The sequence below is a fragment of the Mustela nivalis genome, assembly GCF_964662115.1.
Source record: "Mustela nivalis genome assembly, chromosome: 3".
Lineage (NCBI taxonomy): Eukaryota > Metazoa > Chordata > Mammalia > Carnivora > Mustelidae > Mustela > Mustela nivalis.
Window position 1 is genome coordinate 108,217,012 of NC_139022.1, and position 23,864 is coordinate 108,240,875.

The following is a 23,864-nucleotide window of genomic DNA, read 5'->3' on the forward strand; positions in this document are numbered from 1 at the left end:
CAGTGTCGTGCTCAGGCACACAGTAGGTGCTAAGGAAGTGTCGCTGGAGACACAGAGGCTGGGAGGCGCGCGGGAGAAACTTCTCTGCTGGGGACCGGAGCCTTTCCCAGCACTGTGCTCAGGACACGCCCGGGGCTCGGCCCTGCGTCCAGCGTCCAGTCTCCAGCCGGGTTGTCGGCGGGGCCTCGGGGCGGCCGGCGGACAGACCCGCCGACGTGCCGGCGACAGAGCGCGGAGGCCGCGGCGCGCGCAGCCGCGGGACCGGGGTCAAGGCCGGGGCGCCCGGGTGGCGCGGGAGGGGTGGCCGGACGCGCGGGGCGGCATGGGATGTGACGAGCGGCGCGCTGTGCATTGTGGGAACCCCGGGCCGCGGCGACTGGTTCCAGTTCACTCGGCAGCGGAGCCGGGCGGAGGGGGCGAGCGCGCGGCGCGCGGGCGGGAAGCGAGGAGGCGGGCGGGCGGGCCAGCGAGGAAGCGCGGAAAGAAAAGGCGCGAGCGGCCGAGAGGGCACGGGCCGGACACCTAGCTGCTGCCGCCGCCGCCGCCGAGCCGCCCCGTAAGTGCCGCGCGGGCCCCCTCGCCGCGCGCCTGGTCCCCGCCGCCCGGTCCGGTCGCCGCTCTTCCGGCCGCGGGGACCCGGGAGCGGCCGAGCCTGGCGCGCACGGGCGGCGCTCCGCCGGGCTCGGGTCGCCACGCTCCGCGTCGTGGCCCATGCGGGGCCTCGCGCGCGCTCGGCGCCCTCCCAGGCCCTGCCGGGCCGCGCGGGATTCTCTCTGGTTTTGTTCAAACAGCAAACCCGGAAGCCAACTTCTCTCCAAACCGCGTCCTCCTGCCCGCGCCTGGGCGCTTTTGTGGGAAGGCAACAGTGCTGGCCCCTCTCCCGGCGACTCTTCCCGGGGCGCGCGAGCGGGCTGAGCCCGAGGCCCGCGGAGGCCCCGCGGCGCTGGCCGGCCAGCCTGGGCCTGGGCGGCCGGGAGCTGCGGTGCGCGGAGTTGTACTTGGTGAGGCCCCCGCCGGCCCGCGAGTTGCCGGCCCCCTGCACAATAAGTCAGGCCCGAGAGCCAGGTGGCGGCGGTGTAGGCGTCTGGCTCGGTCTCTGCGCAGAGGGGAGGGTTGGCGGCTGGGGGGATACACTCGTGGGATCAGAGCCAGGCAGGGCCCGGGAGGGGGTTGTCCAGGGAGTGGCTGGAGAGGGAACGCGGGAACACTCCTTCCCCCCACCCCACCCCCCACCCCAGTTGCCCTCGTTCATCTTCTGATCGGCCTTTTGTTTGCTTCGTGGCTGGGAGTTTTTTTAAAAGGTAACTCCAGAAGGCTGTAGGCTCCCAGGGTGGAGAAGGCCGGGAGGGTAGGGACTCGCTGGGGGTGGGGAGGGGTGGGGAGGTGAGAGCACTGGATGCTGCGGACGGTGTCACCTGACGACAGGTGTGCGGAGTGGCGCGCCCCGCCTCCACTCCTGGGACCACGGATCGCTCAGGGATCTGGTCAGTAGATTGAAAGATTCTTTCAGACAAGATGTTAGGGAAAATACTGCACAGTTTGAAAGCGAGAAACATCTGTACAAACAGCTAAGGCAAACTTTGAATTCAGCAATTAAAATTACCATGAAATCCTTGTAAGATTTTAATGATCCAATAAACAGCATATAAAAATAGACAATTAGAGGGGCCTTCCTGCTGGCTTCTCTTTCTTCCACCTTTGTGGTTTGAGGTTTTACCGTTAAAGAGGGGGCAAAGTACCTTGTCCCAGGCTTCCTGCTCAGCAGACTAGGGGAGTTTCAAAGAGCTTTAAGTTTGAATGGGAGACTCTAGGTGTAAGTTAGGTGGAATCCACCTGCTACAGGTGCCCTCAGAGCACTTATTGACTCCGAAATGTCCACCTTATACCTGCAACTGGAAATTAGACCCCTTGTACAAATGGACTAGAGTCGGACAGTGTCATCCCAGTCTTGCACAAAAGCCTCTCCGGTGGGGATAGATTTGCTTTAAAAATTTAAATTTTTTTCTTAAAAGAAACAAACAAACAAAAAGCCAACCCAAACCAGAAGACCCTTGAGTCTTTAAATTCTTCCCCCCTCTAGTTTTAGGAGGAGAGCAGAAAATCTCTTCATTCTGTTACTTTGTTTTAGCCTACCAATGCTGATAGCTAGATGAAGGTATTAAGAAGGAGGGAAGAGTTTAAGCGAAAATTACATGAGGTAGGGTCTTTAGAATGAGGAGTGGTCTGGACTACCACTTGTAACACTCTAACACACAGCCCCAAGTCACTGGCGTGGCCCGTACCCAAGGGACCAGGGGCAGGGAGTGGGACATCTTTGTCTGCCATTTCTTCTGGTCCTGGTGACAGTAGAACTCCGAGACCCCTTATCCTTTTCCCATAGAGAGGCTTGGAGTACATGTATTCTGCACTCTGGGACCTGCCTCTAATATGTTCAGAGCTAGTCCCTGGTCATTTCAAGGTGATTTATTAAAATAAAGCAAAGTGCAAACCCCAAGCTGTCAAAACACAGTAAGAACCTATATATGCTATTGATCAGAATTACAGCAGCTTCTGCTTTTTGTTGGATTGTGTCTTTGGGTTCATGTTAGGTTTTTCAGAGCTCTGTTCTTGGCACATATGCTGGGAAGCAGCAGGGTTTGGGAGGCCCATGCCAATCCTGTGGGTCCTCCCCCACATTCTATAGTTCTAGAAGCACCTTGGAGGCCATCCCAGCTCTTACAAGAGAGCCTAAGTGGGTTCTGAAGAGTTGTATAGTTTGTTTGCTTGGATCAAGCCTGCCAGATTCATATCTAACTGTCTTTCAATAAATAATTCCTGAGAATCACCTCTGAGTCAGGCGCTGGGGTCAGGAGAATGATCAAGAGATGCCCAGTCCTCATCATTGGGAAGGTAATGCAAAGAGAAGATAGGCAAGTGGCTGTTGTAAGGTTGGTGCAGAAGGCCACAGTAACTCTCATGGTAGTCCCCAGAACAGTGACATAAGCAGGAGCAAGCCCTTCCTGGGTATAGAAAAGCCAAGTAGGAATTGACTGGGCAGAGGAAGGCAGATGTGGATAAGTGTTTGAGGCCTGGGGAGCCCCATGTGTTGAGTCTTAGAACAGTGAGAATAGAGGTCATATGGGGGAACTGCCAGGGGCTCAGAATGGCTGAATCCTAGAGGGAGTCAGGTAAAGCTAGAAGAAACCATCAAAGGTCTGAGCAGGAGAGAGACGTGGCTAGATGTTCTTTATTCTTACTGGGAATACATCAACCATTCAGCAAATACTGAATGGCTTCTAGATGCCAACCACATCCAACCAGGGTCCTTCTCTATTGAAGCTCACTTTAAACTTTTCCTTTGATAGTCTTCCATTGAAATGGCTATCTTAAATATGGCACAAACCTTTAAAAGGGAGAGGAGGTGGGAAGGAAAGTTTCCTCTTGAAGCAGGGAGACAGTGCCTTGCTATTGAAAGTTAGTGCAATTCCTTTAGCGCAGATCACGAGCTTGGGGGCTTAGGTGAAGTTTTAATTCCAGACTAGCCTTCTGGAAACTCTTTCCTAAATAATACTTGTGTTTGGCTTCTGTTTTTAACCCCACTACAAAAACCTGACACACAAGAAAGATACATGTGCTGGAACAAAATTTGCAGTTTAGGATTTATTTATTATCCCAGTTTGTCCTTCTCTCCTTGTTTGTAATCCCTTGGCTCACTGAAGGTGGACCGTAAGCCCTTTAATCATCCAGCTCACTTGATGATGTAGTGTTTTATGAATGGAGAGAGATGTTTCTTCTGATTGGCTAGTGTACCAGAGCAAGTCTCTCTTCTCGGCCAATCAGAGGGCTGTTTCTGAAGCCCAGCTCTGTGAGTGATAGTTATGGAGTAGATCCTTGTGCCTCTGGGGACATGACAGCAGTGACACTGTTAATCATCTGGTATGATGGGAGTAAATGGAAGAGAATGCCGTCAGCAGGATTAGTGTCCCACACTTCACAATTAAGGGCCTCAGGTTGGCTGTCACGATTGGAGTTGATGGGAAGTGACAAATGCATGCGGACTCGTGGGCATTTATCCAGCTGCAGGGAGTGGATGGTGCGGTCCTCTCAGCAGCAGTGACTTGAACCACTGATTGCTCAGATTCCTCCATCCTCGGGTGCTGGAAGTAGGGCCGTTTGACTAGCAGCTCCCCAGCAGTTCTGGTCAATATTTCATTCGGGATCAATATGCACGAATTTCATTGCTTGGATAATAAAAGACTTCACAACTGCTGGTTACAGTGGTTTTGTAAGTGCCCTGATAAAGAGTTGTCTATGCTGTAGCCTTAGCGGAGGTCAGTCATTTACAGATGCGCGGAAGCTAAGTATTTCCCTCTGGTCTCTTTCATCTTTTACCGAGCTAGTCTCATGGCAAGAGAGGAGGCAGGAGCCATAGAATTATCAGGGAGTGGGAAGGCCCCTTCGTGGCTCCCACTTTAGCTGTTGGTGCAGTTGTGGTATTCCCTTCCTGGGAATCCCTAAGGTGATTCCACGAGCTCCCAGAATTTTGAGGATATGAGTTCCCACAGGGACTGGCCAGGTATGTGTCCATGAATGGCCTGACTGAAGGTGCCTGACTGATGTCCCGCTTGCCATATCTCTGAGTCCTGTGGCCTATGACCTTTGGAAATGCTGTCTTCATCTTTGTCAAGAGCACCCCATCTACTGTAAATGCCAACTGATCAGTCACCATCCAGCCAGTATTTTAGAACCTACCAGATCACAGATTGTTGGGGGCCTGGTAAGCAGAGCCCACTGGTGTATCCCTTCACAACGGACAAGGGAACTGGCGTTGATGATACAGTGTAGCAACTGCTAAGGTCGAGGAGGTTGGTTTCACAGCCAGCCTTCTTCCTAGTCCTGTGCCATGAGGACAGATCACATGCCCTGTCCCATCTCAGTTTGTGGGAGGCCTGTGGTCAGAGACTTGCCGCTCACTCAAGCCTGGCTAACTTTTCCATACAGCCGTTCTCTACCACTATGTGACTCTGGGTAAGCTTTGGGCTTCTGCAAGCAAGGTTTGCGTCTATTGTGATTGACTTGTAGTCAGAGGGGTTGCAGAGGTAAAGACCACAGAGATCCCTTCAGGATCAACCACAGAACCTTCATTTCCAGTCAAAAAAGACCCAGCTAAGATAATGTGCCATGATGAATGAATGCCAAGGTTGCCTAAAGCCATGTAACCATCGTCAAAGCACATGGGGGCCCTCTCTAGGGGTGAGACTTCCAGTTTCTTGAATGGGGTGCCCTCCTGGATGATTAGTCCAGGAAGGAAGCACACAGTTTTGTTGGTTTGACAAGATAGTAGAGCTGTTTCTCTTTTGAGCAACATCAGTGCCTTGAGAAGCCAAGTGTGTTAGAAGCCACTTTTTCTGTCACAGGGGACCATCCAACTCTCAGATGAGGCTGGATGCAGGACATGGGTCACATAGGACCCAACGGGCTTTGGCTGGCTGCTCACACCCTGGTTTCATGGTCAATTTTTACCTTGGTTTGTTGTGTGATGGAGCTGGCTGTTTTCTCTGCTCACCAGATAGCTAAAGGACATTTCTCAGCTGCTCTTGGGGTTAGGTGAGACTGTATGACCAAGTTCCAGTCAGTGAATCATGGTTAGTAGTGGTATAACCCCTTCCCCCTCAGGCGTGGCCCTTGAGGGCCTCCATGCATTATCCTCCATGCCCTTTCCCCTTCTGTGGTAACCCTGAGAATTGCGCTGTGAGGGATGGGAGGGGTCTGGGCCTATGACTCATGTGCAGTAGCACCAGCCAATCATGGAAACCCACTTTGGACTTTCACGAGGGAGAAACAAGCTGTAGGGGCTTGTTTGTTAGAGCAGCTGGTGCCATCCTTGCCAGTATGAATAGCCCACATCATCTTTCCAGGAGGCGGCCTCTTTTCAAATTATACACGTTGTTGTTATTTTTATTGACTGTCCTGAGCACTCACTCCATCAGTGCTTGTCAGGCCCTGTATATGCATGTTTTTGTTCTGTTCTCCCACCAACTGCTCGGCGTCCATTCTGTCTTCATCCCCTCTTGATGGTAAGATAAGCTCTGAGGGTGACATTATGTCACATGCCCAAGGACACATAGGCAGGAAGGAGCAGAGCCACAACCCGAATGAAGCCAGTCTGACTTTGGAATTTGTCATTAACCCTAGTGCTCAATGTCCACGTCCATCACAGCCACTCTCTCCCCATGGGGGTGCCTGGCCATGGCCGCCCATGTCTCCACAGACCTCTGAAGAGTGGAATGGACTGGGCAGACTTGCGGGTTTATCTGGAGACTGCCCAGCTACAAGGCGATTTTCTGAAAGATATTTTTAAAGTTAGCACGTATCACTGGATGTCAGAGGCTGCATGGCTTCGCCAGAATTCTCTCCGAGCTGTGGCTGCAGCTTGGGGACCTACAGTTAGAAATGCGGGAAGAACATGGGGAGGGGTGAGGAGCAGGAGCTGCAAGGTCAGCCCTGGGGGATGAAGACATGGGGCTGTGTTATCAGGAACCTGACCAAAAGTTAGGTGTGAAGATGTTCTCCTCTCAGCAGAGTGACACTTGGGGATCCATGATGTTGAAGGTCCTGCCTGGGACCCAGGGACTTAGGGACGAGCTAACCACCTGGCACCAAGTCGCTTGCAGTGCAGTCCGGCAGGGGGAGGCAGGTGCACCGACACATTCCAGAAGGTGAGCTTCGGAAACAGGGAGCCGCAAGTGACGCCAGTCAGCGGTCGGGTCTGAGGACAGGGATGGCATGAGCGCCAGCGCAGTGGGTCGGAAAGAGCACAAAAGGCGTCAGAGGCGGGGGAGTTATTCTGGACCCTGCATCGCAGGGCAGGAAGTGAGGGCGGCAGGAAGCAGTGCCTCAGAAACAGGCGAAGGATGCTGTTTGTGGCCGGCTCAGGGCGACGGGGAACGTGCAGGGGGGACACACATCCTCTGGCCTCCATGGAGAGAGCCTGGAGCTGAGGATGATAGGTGAGGAGAGAGAACTGAATCAAGGCAGGGAGGCCGAAGAGAAGAGAAGAGAAGAGGCCCGAGAAGTTACGAGGTGGGTTCAACAGAGCTTGGCTCATGGCTGGGCACTGTGAAGATGGGCAGAGAAGTAGGGCCCAGGTTGACTGCTGCTTGGTGACTTGGGACATGAGGTTGTCACTGCTGGGGCTGAGAAACCCAGAGGAGGGAGTTCCAGGTGCCCATGGGACTTTCAAGTGGGTCCTTGCCTCAGGCAGTCAGAACAGAGCCCTGGGGCCACAGCTAGGTATGTACTTGGGAGGCTCCAGCATGTCCATGTAAAGGCTGGAGTGGAAGGGAAACACCAGGAGCATTTCGAGGGCCCATCAGGCTCGTGAATGCTAATGGCTCCTCTCTGGGACAGGACATTGACTATTTACCACAGTGGCAGCCCCAAACATACCCAGACAGCTCTGCCTGGGCATGGGAGCTGATACCAGGGCTCTGGGAAGAACAGGGCTGAGCTGCATTAATCATCACTGACTGTAGGCCTCTCCTGCTAAAGGAAGGGAAATGTTCAGATCTGAAAACTCCTAGTCCAGAGGTGTGGGGTTGGTCCGTGAAACACATTTGTACTATAGGAAAAGACTGCTGGGAAGCCCCATGACAGTTTTCCCTGCAGACACACATGTGCACATGTGTGTATGTATACTACTTCCTGCTCAGAGTCCGCATGGACACCTGTTTGCAGGGACTCTTTCAAAATGGAGCCCATTGCAAGAAGAAATGGGGCCATTTAAATTTTTCAGAGAAACTCAGGCCCTTCTGGGGTTCTCTTTAGCTCGCAGTGATCAGTTAAGACTCGGTGCCCCTTGATGAGAAATGTAAGGTTCTCATCAGAATTGTCCAGCCACCACCTCCACTGCCCCGTTAGAGTGCCCAAGAATCTGCTGTCTGCTGTTTTGACTATCTGTGTCAGGCAGAAGTCTTGAGATGACCTTATTCGTCACCCTGATGTTATATGGACCACAGTGTGTTCCGAATATAGGGTTGGGCATCAGTAACAAGGACTCCTAACTCTGTGGCCTCTGCTGGTGTTGTGGCATGGCCTGTTGGACCTGGAGTGACCTACATAGCCCACAGCCTGACCTCAGTTTACCAGTAGAGAGTCCTGCCCATTTGTGAACAAATTCAGTGAACAAATGTTCAGTTGAACATAGATGTCCTCTGGGAAATGCTTGCCTGGTACCTAAGGATAGGCTGAGGCCTCTTCACAACCCCTCTCCCAGCACCCTCGCTGCCTTTCATGGTTATCACTTAAATAACTGTAGGGTTATTGCATCTCTCTCTGCCCCATGAGCTCCAGGAGAGCAGAGAAGATCCCACCTGCCTTGTGCCTTGCTGTCTCCTTTCCCCAGCACAGTTCTTGAAGCGAGTGCATGAATGACTTGAATGCTGTCATTGAACATTTGAGACCTTGAATCCTCTTAGCACACGGGTAGACCTTACTGATGCTCTGCTAGGAGTGCAGCCAGGGGCTGCCCTCTGAGAGCCTACCTTCTGATGGGAGAGATGGGGGCATAGCCACATCATTGTGTTGTCGTGTGCAAGGCAGCCCAGGGATGGAGCGGCTGGATCTGAGCACTTGGGGAAGGGTTGGCAGAACTCAAGTGAGAGGGATAGTGGAAGTCCTGGCCAAAGGGCAGGGCCCCTGCAGGAGAGGGCATTTGTGGGGAGCTGTGTGTGACTCCCCCTGTGCCCAAGTTTGGAGCACCAGAGGTATAGGGTGAAGCCGATGGATGTGCCAGGCCTTGATTTCTAGGACATTTCCATGACGGGCCAAGGGTGTTGATTCTTCCTCAGGAATGTGACAGCCAAAGAAGGCTTTCAGATCAGAGCCCTTAACCATTCAGGTGTTTCTGTACCAGCCTGGAGGGCAGGGCAATTGGAGAGTATGGCCCGCTATGGAGAGACCTCTTCAGGAGATGTTCGTGATGGCCTGGATTCAGTCACAGTCGGGTGGACAGGAGAGGCCTTCTGAGAGTTGATGGAGACAGAGTATCCTCTGGACTCAAGTGGCATTTTGGATGGAGATGGGGAGGAGGAGCAAGGAAAGACAAGCACTTCTCCATCTTCTCTAAGGACAGGCCCAGCTAGCAGACTGGAAGTGTTCTGAGGGCCTGTGATTACAGCCCAGCATCCTGCTGAACTCTGGTGAGCTGTTCTTGGCCCCATGGAGAAAGGATCATGAGGTAGAGATGCTGCTTTCATCAGACGACCTAGGTAGCAGGCTTTCCATCATTGCTGGGGGCAGGTGTCATAGTTTTCCTTCACGAAGGCTTCCGCGTGTGTCCATCTTGGTCTCAAGGATATGAAAATGCAATTATTGAACAAGTGTGTAGGACATCGCCAAGAAATCCCATTGCCTTTTACATCATGGGGCATAAAGGCAAGGTACTTAAGAGCACTCATTGTCAGAGTAGTGTTGGAGCGGAAATGGCCACTGAAATGGATGTTACGGTATCAAAGGTGAAAAGCATTGCTGTTCTCTTTTCAGGGGCGAGGTGCTCCAGCAGAGGGCCCCAGTTGGGCTCGGTGGGGGCTCGGTGGCTGCAGGCAGTAGCCCTTCCCCTAGGGGCCGGGGAGCATGGGCCGGGGGGCAGACACAGTTCTCATGGTCCTGACGTCTGTGCCTCTTGCCTCCACAGTGTGCTTTACTGATCCACCTCCAGGGCTGCCACCATGTCGAGCCGGGGTGGGAAGAAGAAGTCTACCAAAACCTCCAGGTCCGCCAAGGCAGGAGTCATCTTCCCGGTGGGGCGGATGCTGAGGTACATCAAGAAAGGCCACCCCAAGTACCGGATCGGAGTGGGGGCGCCCGTGTACATGGCCGCTGTCCTGGAGTACCTGACGGGTGAGTACACCTGAGTCCCCCTAGGGGCACCCCTGGATTTGCGTCGTGGCGGTCCGGACACCCTGTAGGGATTGAGCCGACCATGGGGCTCCTTTTTTCTTGAGACTTTTCAAACCTGCAAAGAAGCTATAGGAGTAGTACAATGGACCTTTCCACCTAGATGCCCCAGTTGTTTACATTCTGCCGTTAGCCGTCCATTTGGAAATTTCTTTAATCTCCCAACATTGGTCTTTGTAGTTTTTTGTGTGTGTGGTTTTTTTGTTGCTGTTGTTTTCTTTCCCTATCCAAGATCCATTTCAGGATCCTACATTTCTTTTAGTTGTCAGGTTTCTTTAGTCTTATTTAAGTTGAAACAATTCCTTACTTTTTTTTTTCCTTTAAATCTTCCATGATATGGATGTTTTTTGAAGAGTACAGCCAGTTGTGTTGCAGAATGTCCATCAGTCTGGGTTGGTTTCATGCTTGCATTTGGGTTGAGCACTTTTGACGGGGGGATGGCCTAAGAGCTCTTGTGTCCATGTCTAGTATTGTGTCAGGAGGCACCTGAGTTTGTCCTGCTGTTGGTGATTCACTGGGGTTCTATGGTTAAGGATTTCTGCACAGCCTGAATCACGGTCTTCCCCCGATGGCTTTGGCATTCCTGGATGTTCTTACCTGAATCGGTTTTTGCTGTAGTGGTTATGAAATAATGCTGTTTCTGTTTCTGTTTCTGTCATTTCTTCTGCTTGTATTAGTTGGCATTCTTCTGTAAAGAACTTATTTTCCTTCTGCCTTTCCCTCTTTCTTTTCTTTGGACTCACAGCGTTGCTTCATGGACATCTTTATTGGGTTATACACTACACATTATCACCCAGGATGAGTGTTTTGTCTCTTGTCTCATTGTCTCACATTTGACATTCAGGCCATTTCTGCTGTCCTTTGTGGTGGCCTCTTCCATTCTTACACATTTTCTTGCTTTCCCCCACAACGAGATGTTCTAGTCTCACCCTGAATTTCCCCAGCCCCAGTCTCAAAATCAGCTATCTCTATCAGGGGTCAGGGGTGGTCCTTTTACCAAAAATAACTTTATTGGTCTCACTGGTGGCTCCATGGCCACTGCGGGAAATCAGCTGAGGAGGGATATCACCCCCATCTGTAGTGACTCGAAAACCAGCCTCAGAGCGTAAGAGAGCTTGCCTGGGGCCTCATAGAGCAAGTAAGGAGCTGAGAAGGGACCCAGATCCTGCTGGGTCATTGTAACGCTTTTACTGCTTAGTGCTCCATGCTCCTCGGGGTGTATGGCAGGAAGGGCACCCGAGATCTTGCAGCCATCTCTCCCACAGCCAGACAAGGGGACTTAGCAAGACAAGGTTCCCCTTTCCAAAGTTATAACACGCAGCAGGAACGCTGGATCACTTCTTGATTCTCCCATCTCTCAGTGAGGCGACACCAAGGGTTCCTCCCTAAAAACATGGTCATGAAGTTGTTGTGTTCTTCTCAAAGTACCAAGGCATGAGAAATCACTGGTGGGTTATAGTTGGGAGGCGTCCGCACTTCTGGGACATTTAACCCTCTGCTTCTCAGATTCTCAGAGGCAGCATGCTTGGTCGCATGAGCTAGGTGTGGTTCTTCGCATTCTAGACATGAGGAACCAGAGGCCCAGAGCTTGCGACATGCCCAGAAAAGCCATGTGGAATGTTGGCAGTCAGAGGAGAAGTTACTAGATAGGAGGCAGAGGACATTGTTTCGTTCTGGCTTGTCAGTTTACATGCTGTGTGATCGAGAGTGATTCACTTAACCTCTCTGGACCCCGGTTTCCTTACAACTCAGGTGTTGACAACAGCCCGTGCTCCACCAACTCCAGACTGCTATGACAGCCAGAGGGCTTTGTTTGAGTATGATGGGAAAGCTGACGTGCTTGGCATACCCAGTCAGGCGGTGGTTCCTGGGTCCCGAAGGCCATGATGTCCCTGTCACTGGGATGTCCACAGATGCTGTCATTAAGTCAAGTATCAGATCAGTTTCATTTCTTCCTTCAAGCTTCTGTTTTTTAGTTGGCAGGGTGTGGGGCAGGGGTGAGGGGTTACCATTGCTCCAGCATATCCGAGGCAGTACTGTTTGTGCTGCACAGAAAGTCTGGATGTCTTTCTCATCTGTGGCTGGCCGGCTCTGGAGCCGAGCACAGTGCTCCTGACTTTGAGGTCAGTGGGCCCTTTGCTTCTGTTTGCACCCACACCCCCTGTGCCTCTCCCCAGCTCTCGTGGGTATGTGGCAGTGGTCACAGAGGGGTGTGGGAATGGCCAGGGATGCCCATCACTAGCACTGGACAGTAACTCAAGGCAAGTTTTACTCAGGTGTCAGCCACGTTAACCCCTGTATATTAAGAATAATATATATTTTTACATTTTACCAAGTCCTTCTGGCTAGTTCACTGAATCTGAGCCATTTTTTTTTTCTGGCTATATACAGTGCTGAGTCACTGGCTTGACCATTGCCCTATGCCTGTCCCACCGTGGTGCCTGGCCCACATGACAAACACTTCGGGAGACCTCCTGAGATATTAGTGCTGTGCTTAGTCTTGTAGTGGTCACTTGTGCCCTGTTGCCAGATGGGGTAGTAGCTGAGCTCTGGGGCCACATCCAGTGAAAACACTGTTCCAGGCCTCGGGAAAAGCACTGCATGCCTGCACTGACAGACTGGTGCTGAGCACCTTGGCCTGCGATGTGACAGCATGTGCATATTGGAAGTCCTGATTGTTTGCCCCCTCAGAACTTTGGTTTTGTTCCATGAGTGGGATGGGAAAGCAGATGCTCTGCTTTTTGATTTTGCTTCCCTCCAGACACTTTCTCATTCATTCTACAACCTGTTGAGCACCTGCCGTGTATCAGGCCCCATGCTAGGCTCTGTGCGAGAACACAGGAGTGACTGCGGCAGAAATGGTCTCTGTTCTGTGCCGCTCATGGTCAAAGCTGAAGAAAGAACCAAGCAGCCCAGATGGTTATCACCTGGGATAGACGCCATGGAGAGCATGAGCCAGCCAAAGCAGGGCTCAGGCACCTGGGCACCTGGAGAGGAACTGGCTCAGGAAGGCTTCTGGGACGAGGAGCTCTCAGCAGACACCTGGAGAAGGAGGTGGGGCCCATCAGCCCCATGAGAGCTGGCAGTGGGGCTGTGCCACCCACTCACCTGTGCTCCAGGTGCCTACTGGGTGCCAGCCTCAACCCAGAGCTCAGGGAAGATCGAGGATGAGGGAGGAGCCCATGTGCCAGCCCTCGAGCAGCTCAGGGCCTTGACCAGGGTGTGGCCCAGACGTGGTGCTCCAGCATGAGGCGTGTGAGCTAAGTCCCAGCCAATCAGCAGGAACTTGCTGAACGTGTCTCTGGCCCTAGTTTTGAAGCTGGAGCTTCCTCCCTCGACAGAGCTTTTTGTCCATAAACAGGTACAGGCAAGAAGAAGACAGTGCTGTGGGTTTGTGTTAGATGGAGGAGGCTTATTAACCAAAGCCCCTCTGCTGGTCTAGCTGTCACCCAAAGGGCCCTGTAGAGGGACTGTGTTCTCTGTGTGGCCCAGACTCGTCTAGGTGGTGCACAGAGCTGCAGGCCTAGCAAGGGAAGTGCATGGCTGATGCCCTTCGGCATGGCTGGGCCAGGCCTCCAGCATTCAGCAGGCCCCAGTGGAGAGATGAGGGGCCTGGATGAGGTTGCTAATAGGACAGCTGACCTACCAGGGTCCTGCTGGGACTAGGTGGTTGCAGAGCAGGGAGCTGATGTCTCCCTGGTATCCAGCCCTGGGGACCAGATGGGACACCACAATGTTCAGTGGATGTCACATAGAAGCAGTAGAGCTGGATGGCTAAGATGAGGACCTAGGTGTCCACAATTTCAGGCCGGTTGCTCACATTTCTGGGCTGTGGTTTGATTATCTGTACCCTGGGGCTAGCGGGGACTGTCCTAGATGCTGCAGTGAGGGGATGCAGGGGAAGGGCTCATCCCCCCCACACACAGTGTAAGGGCCCACATCTGACCCTTAGCATTGGGGTTAAGGCAGAGAGAGGAGGAAGTCCCTAATACCCCAACTCTGGCAGTTGACGTACCTTCCTTTATGATGGTGATGGGGCTGTCACTGCCCACTCATGCGTGTGGTCCTTCAGCTGCTGAGAGCCCACTGAACCTCACCGGCACCTGCAGAGGATGCCTTGGTGGCCTCAGTCCTGCTCTCTCTCATTTGTTTCAAGCAGCACTTAAGTCCTCCCCCTAAAGCCTGTGCCAGCCTCAACACCAAGATGTCCTGTTAGCAAACTCATCTGTCTGATGTTGGAGGCCCCTTCCATCCTGGGCACCTGGCACATGCATGGACATCTACCTGAAGGATTTTTTAGTTAGCCAGGAGCTGGGCATGCCAGAGCAGAGGCCCACTGGCATTCAGAATGTCTGAGCCAAGAGTGGACCTTCAGCCTGGGAGCCATCAGAGCCCAGTGACACCCCCCAACCATGCAGAGCATGTTTTCATGGGTAAGGGACCCAATTTTCCTCCTTATGGCCTGCTCCAGGCTGGAGTGGGTGTGGGAGGAGGTTGTAGCCTTGCATCTTGCTCTGAAATGTGAAGCTGGCCTCTGTTTCTCCTCTTGAGTCCAGAGCCCAATCATCTGTCGTACTTAAAAGGCAAAGGCAACCTGTAGAACAGCCACCAGACAGCTCCTTCCCCAGATCCGTGGGTGCCTGGCTCTACTTCCCTGCTGGGCTCTCCAGAGTTCTTCCCAAGAAATGTGACACTGTCCATTGGGGCAGCCGCTGTCCAACCATCACTTCTACCCCATAGTACTGTGGTGCTTGTCCCTTCCATGACATTTAAATGGTAACATTTAAGGGAATAGGGAAATTGACTTGGATCAGTTCTGAAAGCCTCTGGAATCTCTCCCCTGTGCCCAGCATAGCACTGCTGGAAGGTATAGATGTGAGATGTGAAATGAGCAACTTGTGGCATGGCTTTTGCCCCAGTGAGATATCCAGTGATTTTGGGACACATCATCCCAGAGACCAATAAAGGAACAGGGCAGAAAAAGGGAGAAGTGTAAAAGGTGCTTGAGTCCTACTGTTGGGGGTAGGGGAAGGTGTGGTAACTGAAAAGTGCATGGAAGAGCAGAGAGCAAGCACCCTTGTGATTTGTTGCTCTTTTATTCCCCCTCAGATTTCATTTATTTATTTATTTTAGAGAGAGAGCACAAGGAGGGGCTGAGGAGCAGATAGGGAGGGAGAGGGAGGAAGAAAGAATCACAAGGGGACTCCACCCTCGGCATGGAGCCTGACATGGGGCTCAATATCCCGACCCTGAGATCATGACCTGAGCCGAAACCAAGAATCGGATGCCTAACCAACTGAGCCACCAAAGCATCCCTGATTTGTTTGTCTTAAATCATGGGTCAAGGCGCTGTGGGTCAGCATTGCTCCAGCTGTGTGTAGCAGAACCTAAGTGATGACATTTAAGAGGTATTCTACCAAAAAACACAGCTCCATGGCCGAGATAGGAAGACGGCTTGATTCACATCTCCTCCTCTGAGATGGCGATATGAATAACCTCAGAGGAGTTTCTCAGTGAAGGAATTTGTTTTAGTTTGGAAACCACCAAGAAGCAGCTGTGTTTACTGCAGGACTCTTCAGAGCCTTTACCATGTGGGTGTCCCTGTGAATCTCCATGGGAAAGAACTGTCATCCACATTCGTTCCCAAACTTTTGTCACAGAAGTATCTCAAGGGATACCTTACAACACCCTGCATGGTGCAGCGTGGGGGACCCTGGTATGGCTTACCCCCATGACAGCAGCACCGTGTGGCAGGCTAAGTGAAGAAACAAAACCGAAAGCCTCCCCAAGAGCAGGCTTTGGTTTGTTCCGTTGGGGTGCAATGCTTGGCTCAGAGGGGCCCGATGCACCAGCAGCAGTGCATCAGCGTTCACTAGGTAAGGTGGTGTCTTGGGAAGCCCGTAGCATATATTTCACTAAGCTGAATTGCTCAGATATTAACTTGGTGACAGTTTGCTAGACCCCAGGCCCTGTGCCAGACAGTGATGTACCCCCAAAAGTCTGGCCCAAGGAACTGACTCCCTAGAAGGGAAGCACCTTTGGAGCCATTTACCCAACCAACCCCTGAGAGAACAGGCCTGGCTCCTGTTTATCAGATCCAAAAAGATAGGCAGTGACATCTTTTTATTTTTATTCTTCCTTCTTTCTTCTTTTTTTCCCTTTCCTTTCCCTTTATCTTTCTTTCTTTGGTGCAGGAACCCTATCCCATAGCCTGATTACAAACCTTGTGCTTTAGCTTCCCTCCTAGTACTCAGGCTTGTTGCAAAAATCCAGTCCACTCTGAAAGGGTTTCTCAATATTAAGGAGGATGGAAAGCTCTCGAGACTGAATGTGGATACCTTGTGATAAGTATGGACCTTCCCAAGATAGCCACTGATGTGGGTTCCTAAATTGTGTTCCGTTTAAAAACCCAGTTTAAATCCAGTTTAAAAACCCATGGGGAGCATGAACCAGCCAAAGCAGGGCTTTGGATTGCATTTCTACATAAGGATCCTGCTACGAAATCCTGCTACAAAGCAGGATTGCATTTCTATATAAGGCTGTGGCTAGAATTTTTTTTTTTTTTCTGTCTTCTTTGGATCTAATCTACAAAATGATGAAGACCTCTGGATTTCTATATTCTTTTCTTCTCTTTCTCTCTCTTTAAAGATCTATTTTTTTGAGAGAGAGAGAGAGAAAGGGAGACAGAGTCGGGGGTCCGTGGGGAGGGGCAGAGGGAGAAAGAGTCCCAAGCAGACTGTGCCCTAAGCACAGAACCTGATGCAGGACTCAATCTCATGACCCTGAGATCTTGACCTGAGCTGAAACCAAAAGTCAGTCCCTTAACAAAGTGAGCCACCCAGGCACCCCAGATTTTTGTATTCTTAATCCCTCACTCCTTTCATTTTCCCAAGCCCTGTCCCCCCAGAGTCCATGTTTTAGACCTGGTCATCCCTCTCCTGTCTTGTCAGGGACCAGAGCCTCCCCCTTGTCCAGTCAGCCCCTGGCACCTTCTTCTGGCAGATGCTGTCATGGGAAGTTGCTGTGGTGATATTCACAGGGCCAGCCCCTGACCTGGGGAATAAGCAGGGTCCCCTGGGTGACCTTACAGCCACTTTGCAGACTAAATGGGGTCCTGCCCTTGTACCTGACTGCGTCCTACGGCAAAAACCCAAGGAAGAGGGATGGCTCTTAAAAATATACCTTGCTGTCTGACTTGGCTGATGAAATGATTATCTTCTGCCCAGGTTTCAGCTTGCTTGATTTCTGATCCGTAAGTGGGTCAGGTGTTGCATATCCCTTTGGTATTAGGGGTTGGGCTGCATTCCGGCCCCACCTTGTGTCCTCCAAGTGCAGGAGGGGGAGCCCTCCCTGTCCACAGCATGCCCTGATACACATACTCGTTTCAGCAAACATCCATCACATTCAGTGTTTCTGGCCTGGGAAAGGACCTGACAGGCTTGGCACATTGAGGTAGGCAGAACCTGCACTTGGCTCTGTCACTTACCTGGACTGCCTAGCACTTTCCTATCCAGGACACCCAAGTGTGTCCTGTACTCATGCAGCTAAAAATAGGGCAGGAAGAGGAGGACAGCCAGACTGACTCCTGATGCCTCGATGCCCCCTGAGTTCCTCATGAGTCTCTGGTGTGTTAGCTGGACCACCTCTACCTTAGACTCACTTCAGGCCAGGGCCTAGCTAGCTCTCATGAGCACCTTCTTGGGCGTTCCTGCTGCTCTGGGGCTCTCAGCCCCCCACAGTGCTCCCTGTTCTGCAAAGCGCTTTACTAGCTTCATAGCCCTGAACAAACCACACACACACACACACACACCCGTGCACATGTGTGCACACACGCAAGGGAGGACTGGGGATTTTAATGAGCCAGAGGGCTGCAGCTAGAAAAAGTGGGAAACACCGAAGTTGAAACTAATGTGCTACGTACCCAGTGCATGCAGACAGTGCTTAAATGCCTATTCCCATTACGGGTTATAGGAGCAACTTGTGTTTAAAAATGTAAGAAGTTGAAACTCATTCATAATTCCACTGCCCAGAGGTAGCTGCGGTACTGGATGCCTTTCGTGCATACATGCAGGAAAGGGAGTTAGATTTTAGCCCAATTATTTGTTTTTATTAATATCCGCTACTGATGAGCTTCACTGATAGCCAGTCACAGAAAATCATCACCATCGATCTCACAAAGCAAATTGCGAGGTAATTCAGGAGATGCTGCATGGGCAGTCCTCCCTCTGCCTCCCAGGGGAGGAGATGTTTCCATGGTGGGAGACATAGGAGGAGTGCTCGGAGAAGCGGTTTATCACAACGCACCTTTGATACTTCCTTCATCACGTGGTGTCCGATGGCTAGGTGGGACAGGTCTCAGGCTGGAGGAGAGAGCTCAGAAACCTCCGAGGGGAGGGGTAGCATTCCCAGAGTTTTGCTACCCCTGCCGCAGATGTGGAGGGCGGCAGGACAGCACAGGGATCCCAGAAGCTTGTGCACCTGCCACAGAGCACAAACATGGAGTTCTTATCTGTCCACCACCCAGTCCTTCTGAGGAGTCCCTGAGGGGGTCCACGACAGTGTCAGCGTGACCTGTTCGTGGAACAGCGGCCCTGCTTCCCCTGCTTTCTCAGCGCCGGGGCATGGACTCTGGCACTGGGCTCAGAGAAAGGAAAGGCCTCATTGCTTTCTTTTGCAATCATTTTCTCCCAGTATGTGACTGGTCTTATTTTTTTTAAAAGATAGATTTATTTATTTATTTATCAGAGAGAGATCACAAGTAGACAGAGAGGCAGGCAGAGAGAGAGAGGAAGGGAAGCAGGCTCCCCGCCGAGCAGAGAGCCCAATGTGGGACTCGATCCCAGGACCCTGAGATCATGACCTGAGCCAAAGGCAGCGGCTTAATCCACTGAGCCACCCAGGCGCCCCGGTCTTCTTATTTTTTTAACAGCGTCTTTCACGGAGCTGAAGTCTGTGATTGTAATGAAGGCTAGCGTATCATTTCTTTTTTTGTGTTTTGCTCCCTTGGCGTTGTATCCAAAACCTCGTCGCCAAACCCGAGGTCATGCAGATTTTCCCCTATGTTATCTTCTAGGAGTTTTATAGTTTAGTGTTTTACATTCAGGTCTGTGATCCATTTTGAGTTAATTTTTGCTAAGGATGTGAGGTCTGTGTCTAGACTTTGCATGTGGGTGTGCAGCTGTTCCTCTCTGTTTCCTTGAAGATGCGCTGCATTGCCTGGAAATGCCCAGTGGTCAGGGAGGCTCCTTCTTGCTTCACTATTTCCCCATGAAGGGTCACATATTACTTTCATTTTTGCCACTGGGTCTATAGATGCAGAGACAAGTTCCCTAGCAAGGGTTCTGTTTTCGCTGGGGCCAGTGGAAAAGCCCACAGGAAAACCAAACTTGTTTCTGGATTCAGGCAGGGAAAAGGTATGCCCCAAACTGAGTGTGCCTCTTTCTTCTCAGGTCTTCCGTCTGGGATCACTTTATTTGTGATTGAAGTACATCGTTCAGAATTTCATTTTGTGAGTCCTTTTGTGATAATTTTTCTCAGGCTGTGGTTTTGAACATGCTTATTTTATTTTATTTTATTTTATTTTTAAGATTTCTTGTATTTATTTGAGAGAGAGGGTAGAAGCAGGGGACAGGCAGAAGGAGGGGGAGAAGCAGACTCCCTGCTGAGCAGGGAAGGCAATGCTGGCCTCGAGATCAAAGGCAGATGCTGAACCGAAGGCAGATGCTCAGAAGACTGAGCCACCCAGGCGTCCGTGAACATGCTTCTACCACATCCATGAAGTTTTTAGCTGCTATTTCTTCAATATCTCTATTCTAGGCTCTTTCTACTTATAAAACACAAGCCAAACACATTAGTGTCTCATTCTTTTTTCCATATCTGTTCATCTCAGTAATAATTTTCATTTCTGTCTTGCAGAACTTATCTGTAGATAATTATTTCTGCTCTGTCTTCTAGGACTATCTCCCCATTTACTAATTCTCTCTTCAGCTATATCTTATATACTATTTAATTCAGTCACTGATGATGATGATGATGATTATTTTGAGAGAGAATGCTGTGCAGGCTCCTGAGTTGTAGCAGGGAGGGGCAGAAAGAGAGGGAGAGAAAATATTAATCAGGCTCTACACCCAGCACGGAGCCCAACTTGGTGCTCAATCTCCCGACCCTGGGATCATGACCTGAGCCAAAATCAAGAATCAGACACTTAACCAACTGAGCCACTTGGGTTCCCCAATGAATTTTTAATTTCAGCTTTGAAACTTTTATTTCTAGAAGTCCTGTAGGGATTATTTTTTTAATCTGCTTGGTTGTTCTTGATAATTTGTTTTCTCTTCATTTTCAAACTTTTCTTTATTATACGTAATAACATCTACTTGAATAATTTGGGTTTTTTCAGTTTTATTAAGGAATAAATGACACCTGTAACTGTATATATTTAAGGTGTACACCCTGATGATTTTATACCCCTATACATTGTGGAATTACCAGGTTTATCTGAATAATCCTAATAGTGGCAGTCTCTTATCATCTATTTCTGCCAGATTTTGAATCATTGTTCAGAAAGTCTACTTCTCTCCAGGGTTACAAAGGAACTTCTTCATGCTCTTCCTTAGTCTTTTTATGGTTTAAATTTTTTACATTTTTACTTTGATCCATTTGAAATTAATCCTGATACATTGTGTGAGTTAGGGATTGACTTCCTTTTGTTCCAGATGGTTACCCGGTTATCTCAACACAATCAATTCAATATCCCATCTTTTCCCTGGTGATCTGAGATGCTACCTTCACCACACATGAAATTTCTAGATATATTTAGGGCTATTTCTGGGCTTTATTTTCTGTTTGATTGGTCTGTCTAGTTACATACTTTGTTTCTCATATTTGGTGGGTCTTTCATTGTCTTTATTTTCTTTAGTAAGTGATGTATACCAACGGTAAAACCTCCCCACAGGACACACAGTAAGATCTGCATTTCCCTTTCTGCTCTTTTTCCTTACCTAATTCTCCTCCCAGGAGACAGCATTAATTTCTTATGTGTGTTCTGTATCTTTCTGAAGATACTTTTCTTCTCCCTTTTCATTTCAAAATAAATCTTAAAAATGAAATGCCAAGGATGAATGAATCAGGTTAATGGGTACATGTGATCTCAGTGACTGACATTTATATTTGAGCCCGAATCTTGGTTGGGAGGATCTGGGGATTGCTGCTCTGCCCCGAACATCTCCCCAGAACCCCCAGGCCTCTCTGCCAACCCTGAGACCTGACTTGAGACGGTGAGCGGAGGCTTGCCTGGACCCTGGGCCCTCTTGGGGCTGCCCTCCCCTAGGATGACTGCTTTATAGTTCACACTGCCTGCCATGGAGCCTGAGCGTCGGCTCTAATACATGAAACCAGGCCAGTGCCTTGGAGAGCGTGCCCACACTTCCACCCAGAATCATGATCTGAATGCTGCAGGGCCTAGTATACTCCTTTAGCGATCCATTTGCAATGACCTATTTGTGAAAGAGGTACCAGGCTCTGGCCAGGTGCAAGGTGCCATGCGGGCTGCTGAGGGTCGAAGGGATCAGTGTTCATTTCAACAGATCTGTAGTGAGGGTCTGTGGTGGGTCAGACCTATCGGAGGCCATACTCCCGACCCCAGGGCTGGGAACGTGCCTTCCCCTCTTCTCCCTCAGCACCATGAGCTCAGCTACTAGCACAAAGGCTCACGTTGTGCAGCTGCTTCGTAAGTAGTTTTTCGCTGAAGGATCAGAAGCTCAGTTAGAGGATGATGAATTTCAGGAGGACAGAATGTTGGTAATGGCAGATGCTGCCAGACGTTGATGAGATGGGAGCCAAACCTGCCCCCTGGATTTGTAAATGAAGCCGGATTCGGGTTGTGCTAATGACACCAGGGCACAGCCGGACCAGGTGGAGAAGAGGGAAGTGGCAGGGCACGTGTGGGCAGGCCACGTATGTGGCAAATGGGAAGGCATGGGAACTTTATCAAGGACTGATCTGTCACCTCTGATGCGAAAGCCACTGAGGATGTTTCAGCTGTACCTTGAAAAGGAGAGGAAGCCAGGAGCCAGCCACCTGATTTAAATAGCAACATCCCAGGAGGGGTGCTAGGCGCACCCCAGGGTCTCTCTGTGGATGACTTGCAAGAATGGTTTTAAAGCACCTCTCACCTACTGAGAGGAGAAGGAAGTGATAAGAATTCTACAGGCGTCTTCTCTCTTGCTGATATTTGAACAGAAAGATACCAACTAATAGAACATATTTATAGTTCTCTTGCTTTCTTTGCTTGCCTGAAGGCTTCTCTAGGTCTAGTCAACCCAGAATAAAACATGGTGAAAGCACAAAGTCACTCCTCAGAGCTATAAATACACTGTAGCAAGAAGACAGACCCAAAGGGTAGTAACCACAGTCAGCCTCCCCACCCCCAGTCTCCCTGTATGCCTCTCCCCACCGCCCCCTCCCATGCTGGTTGCCAAGAAGATAACTGGGCCTGGGATTTGCCATTTGCTGGGCTGCTCGTCCCGCCTGCCTACAGCTCTGACCCTGCCTCCCATCCCCCCTTCCTCAATGTCTTTCCTCCTTCATTTCACATCCCACCTTCCTTTTGAGGCATGTGCCTTCCAACTGATGGCCTGGAAGCATGTCTCCCTGGTACCTCAGAGGCCTGTGGTGGCTCCTGATGCCCAGGGGTCCTGTTGTGGGACTGCTGTCATCCCCGTGTACGCTGTGTAGAGTGGCCTTTATAGAAGACGTTTAGAGAGGTCGCCCGCATTAGGAGGCTCTTGTTTTGCCAGAGCTCACATTTCTTGTCTGTAGGACAGTGGGAACCGTGTGGGAACGCAGGGCCTCTGGGAAAGACTAATCATAGGCCTCCCTTGCCATGGCTCTCCTGAGAGATGTCCTTCATGGTAACTGGTGACTGAGGTAGTCTGTGGTCCACATTTGTGCGCAGCTTCTGTAAATCTGGGGGTTGACTGCTGGAAGTCAGCATCAGAAAATGAGGACACTTACCTTGAGCAGGGTCGGTTTCCTTGCCCTCCCACCTCCCCGCCAGGCCCTGGTGGTCCCTATTCCAGATGGAGAATGTGGCTTGTGGTTATGTTCATTTGAGGGGCATGGGGGCCAGTGCTTTGAGTACTAGGCAGAGGCCGGCCAGTATAAGTAATGAAACGTCTTCCTTATTAGTGAGCACTTACCATGTGTCAGGCACTGGCTCACTGCTTTACATGTGGTAACACATGGAATCCTCAAACTGCCTGTCTGGCCTAGAAGGAGACTGGGGTTTAGGGCCTAAGAAACCTCTCTCTGCAAGGCCATTTTGTGTAATAACCCATCTTGAGAAGACCACCTCCTGCAGGCTCGCCTCAGGAGTGGAGGCCTTAGCCATTACCAGGAGAGCTGGCGGGCCAGGTGCGGGGGGGTGGTTTGCAGGTGCTCAGGCTCCCTAGGTCCACTTTGCATCTCCTGTGTCTCCTGTGGACATTGCGGGAGGATGCTAGGTGCCCAGTCCTGGAGGGCTGGCTCGGGTCCTCAGTGGAGTCACAGCCTGGCTGAGGCGACAAAGCCTCCTGAGAGGGGCAAACCCCGAGCAGTTGCAGGTGATGTGCGAGGGCTGGAGACAGTCTTGGGGTCTGGCCTGGGTAGAGGGGACAGGGGTCCTGCAGGGATGGGCCTGGAGGGACAAGGGGTCACTGACAGGAAGGAGATGGGTTTGAGCACATGAGGGCTGGTGGCTGTTGGCATGACATGTGCTGGGCCATAGAGAAGGGGCAGTCTGGTCAGTGCTGCGAGCGCTGGCTGTATCAGCAGCAGGACAAGTGAGGTTGTGGGGGAAAGGGGAGCCACAGGGTCCTCGGAGAGGGGAGGGTAGCGCCTATCCGCCATGAGGAGATTATATGGCTCAGCGGCATGGAGGAGAGACTGGAGGG

The 23,864-nt window shown here is 51.1% G+C and overlaps 1 protein-coding gene across 6 annotated transcripts in view; it reads left to right on the forward strand.

Moving 5' to 3' along the window:
* Positions 1-346: 346 nt before the first annotated feature.
* Positions 347-23,864, forward strand: part of MACROH2A1 (macroH2A.1 histone) — a 74,555-nt gene continuing 51,037 nt past the window's right edge. For 2 of the 6 annotated variants that reach the window (XM_082725751.1, XM_082725754.1), the window contains exons 1-2: positions 352-556; positions 9,674-9,879. In XM_082725751.1, the coding sequence (XP_082581877.1) occupies positions 9,708-9,879 (172 nt within the window). In that variant the 5' untranslated portion in view covers positions 352-556; positions 9,674-9,707. Of the gene's footprint in view, positions 557-643; positions 1,002-9,673; positions 9,880-23,864 lie in introns of those variants that run through there. The other 4 variants (XM_082725749.1, XM_082725753.1, XM_082725750.1 and 1 more) reach the window with 4 other exon arrangements.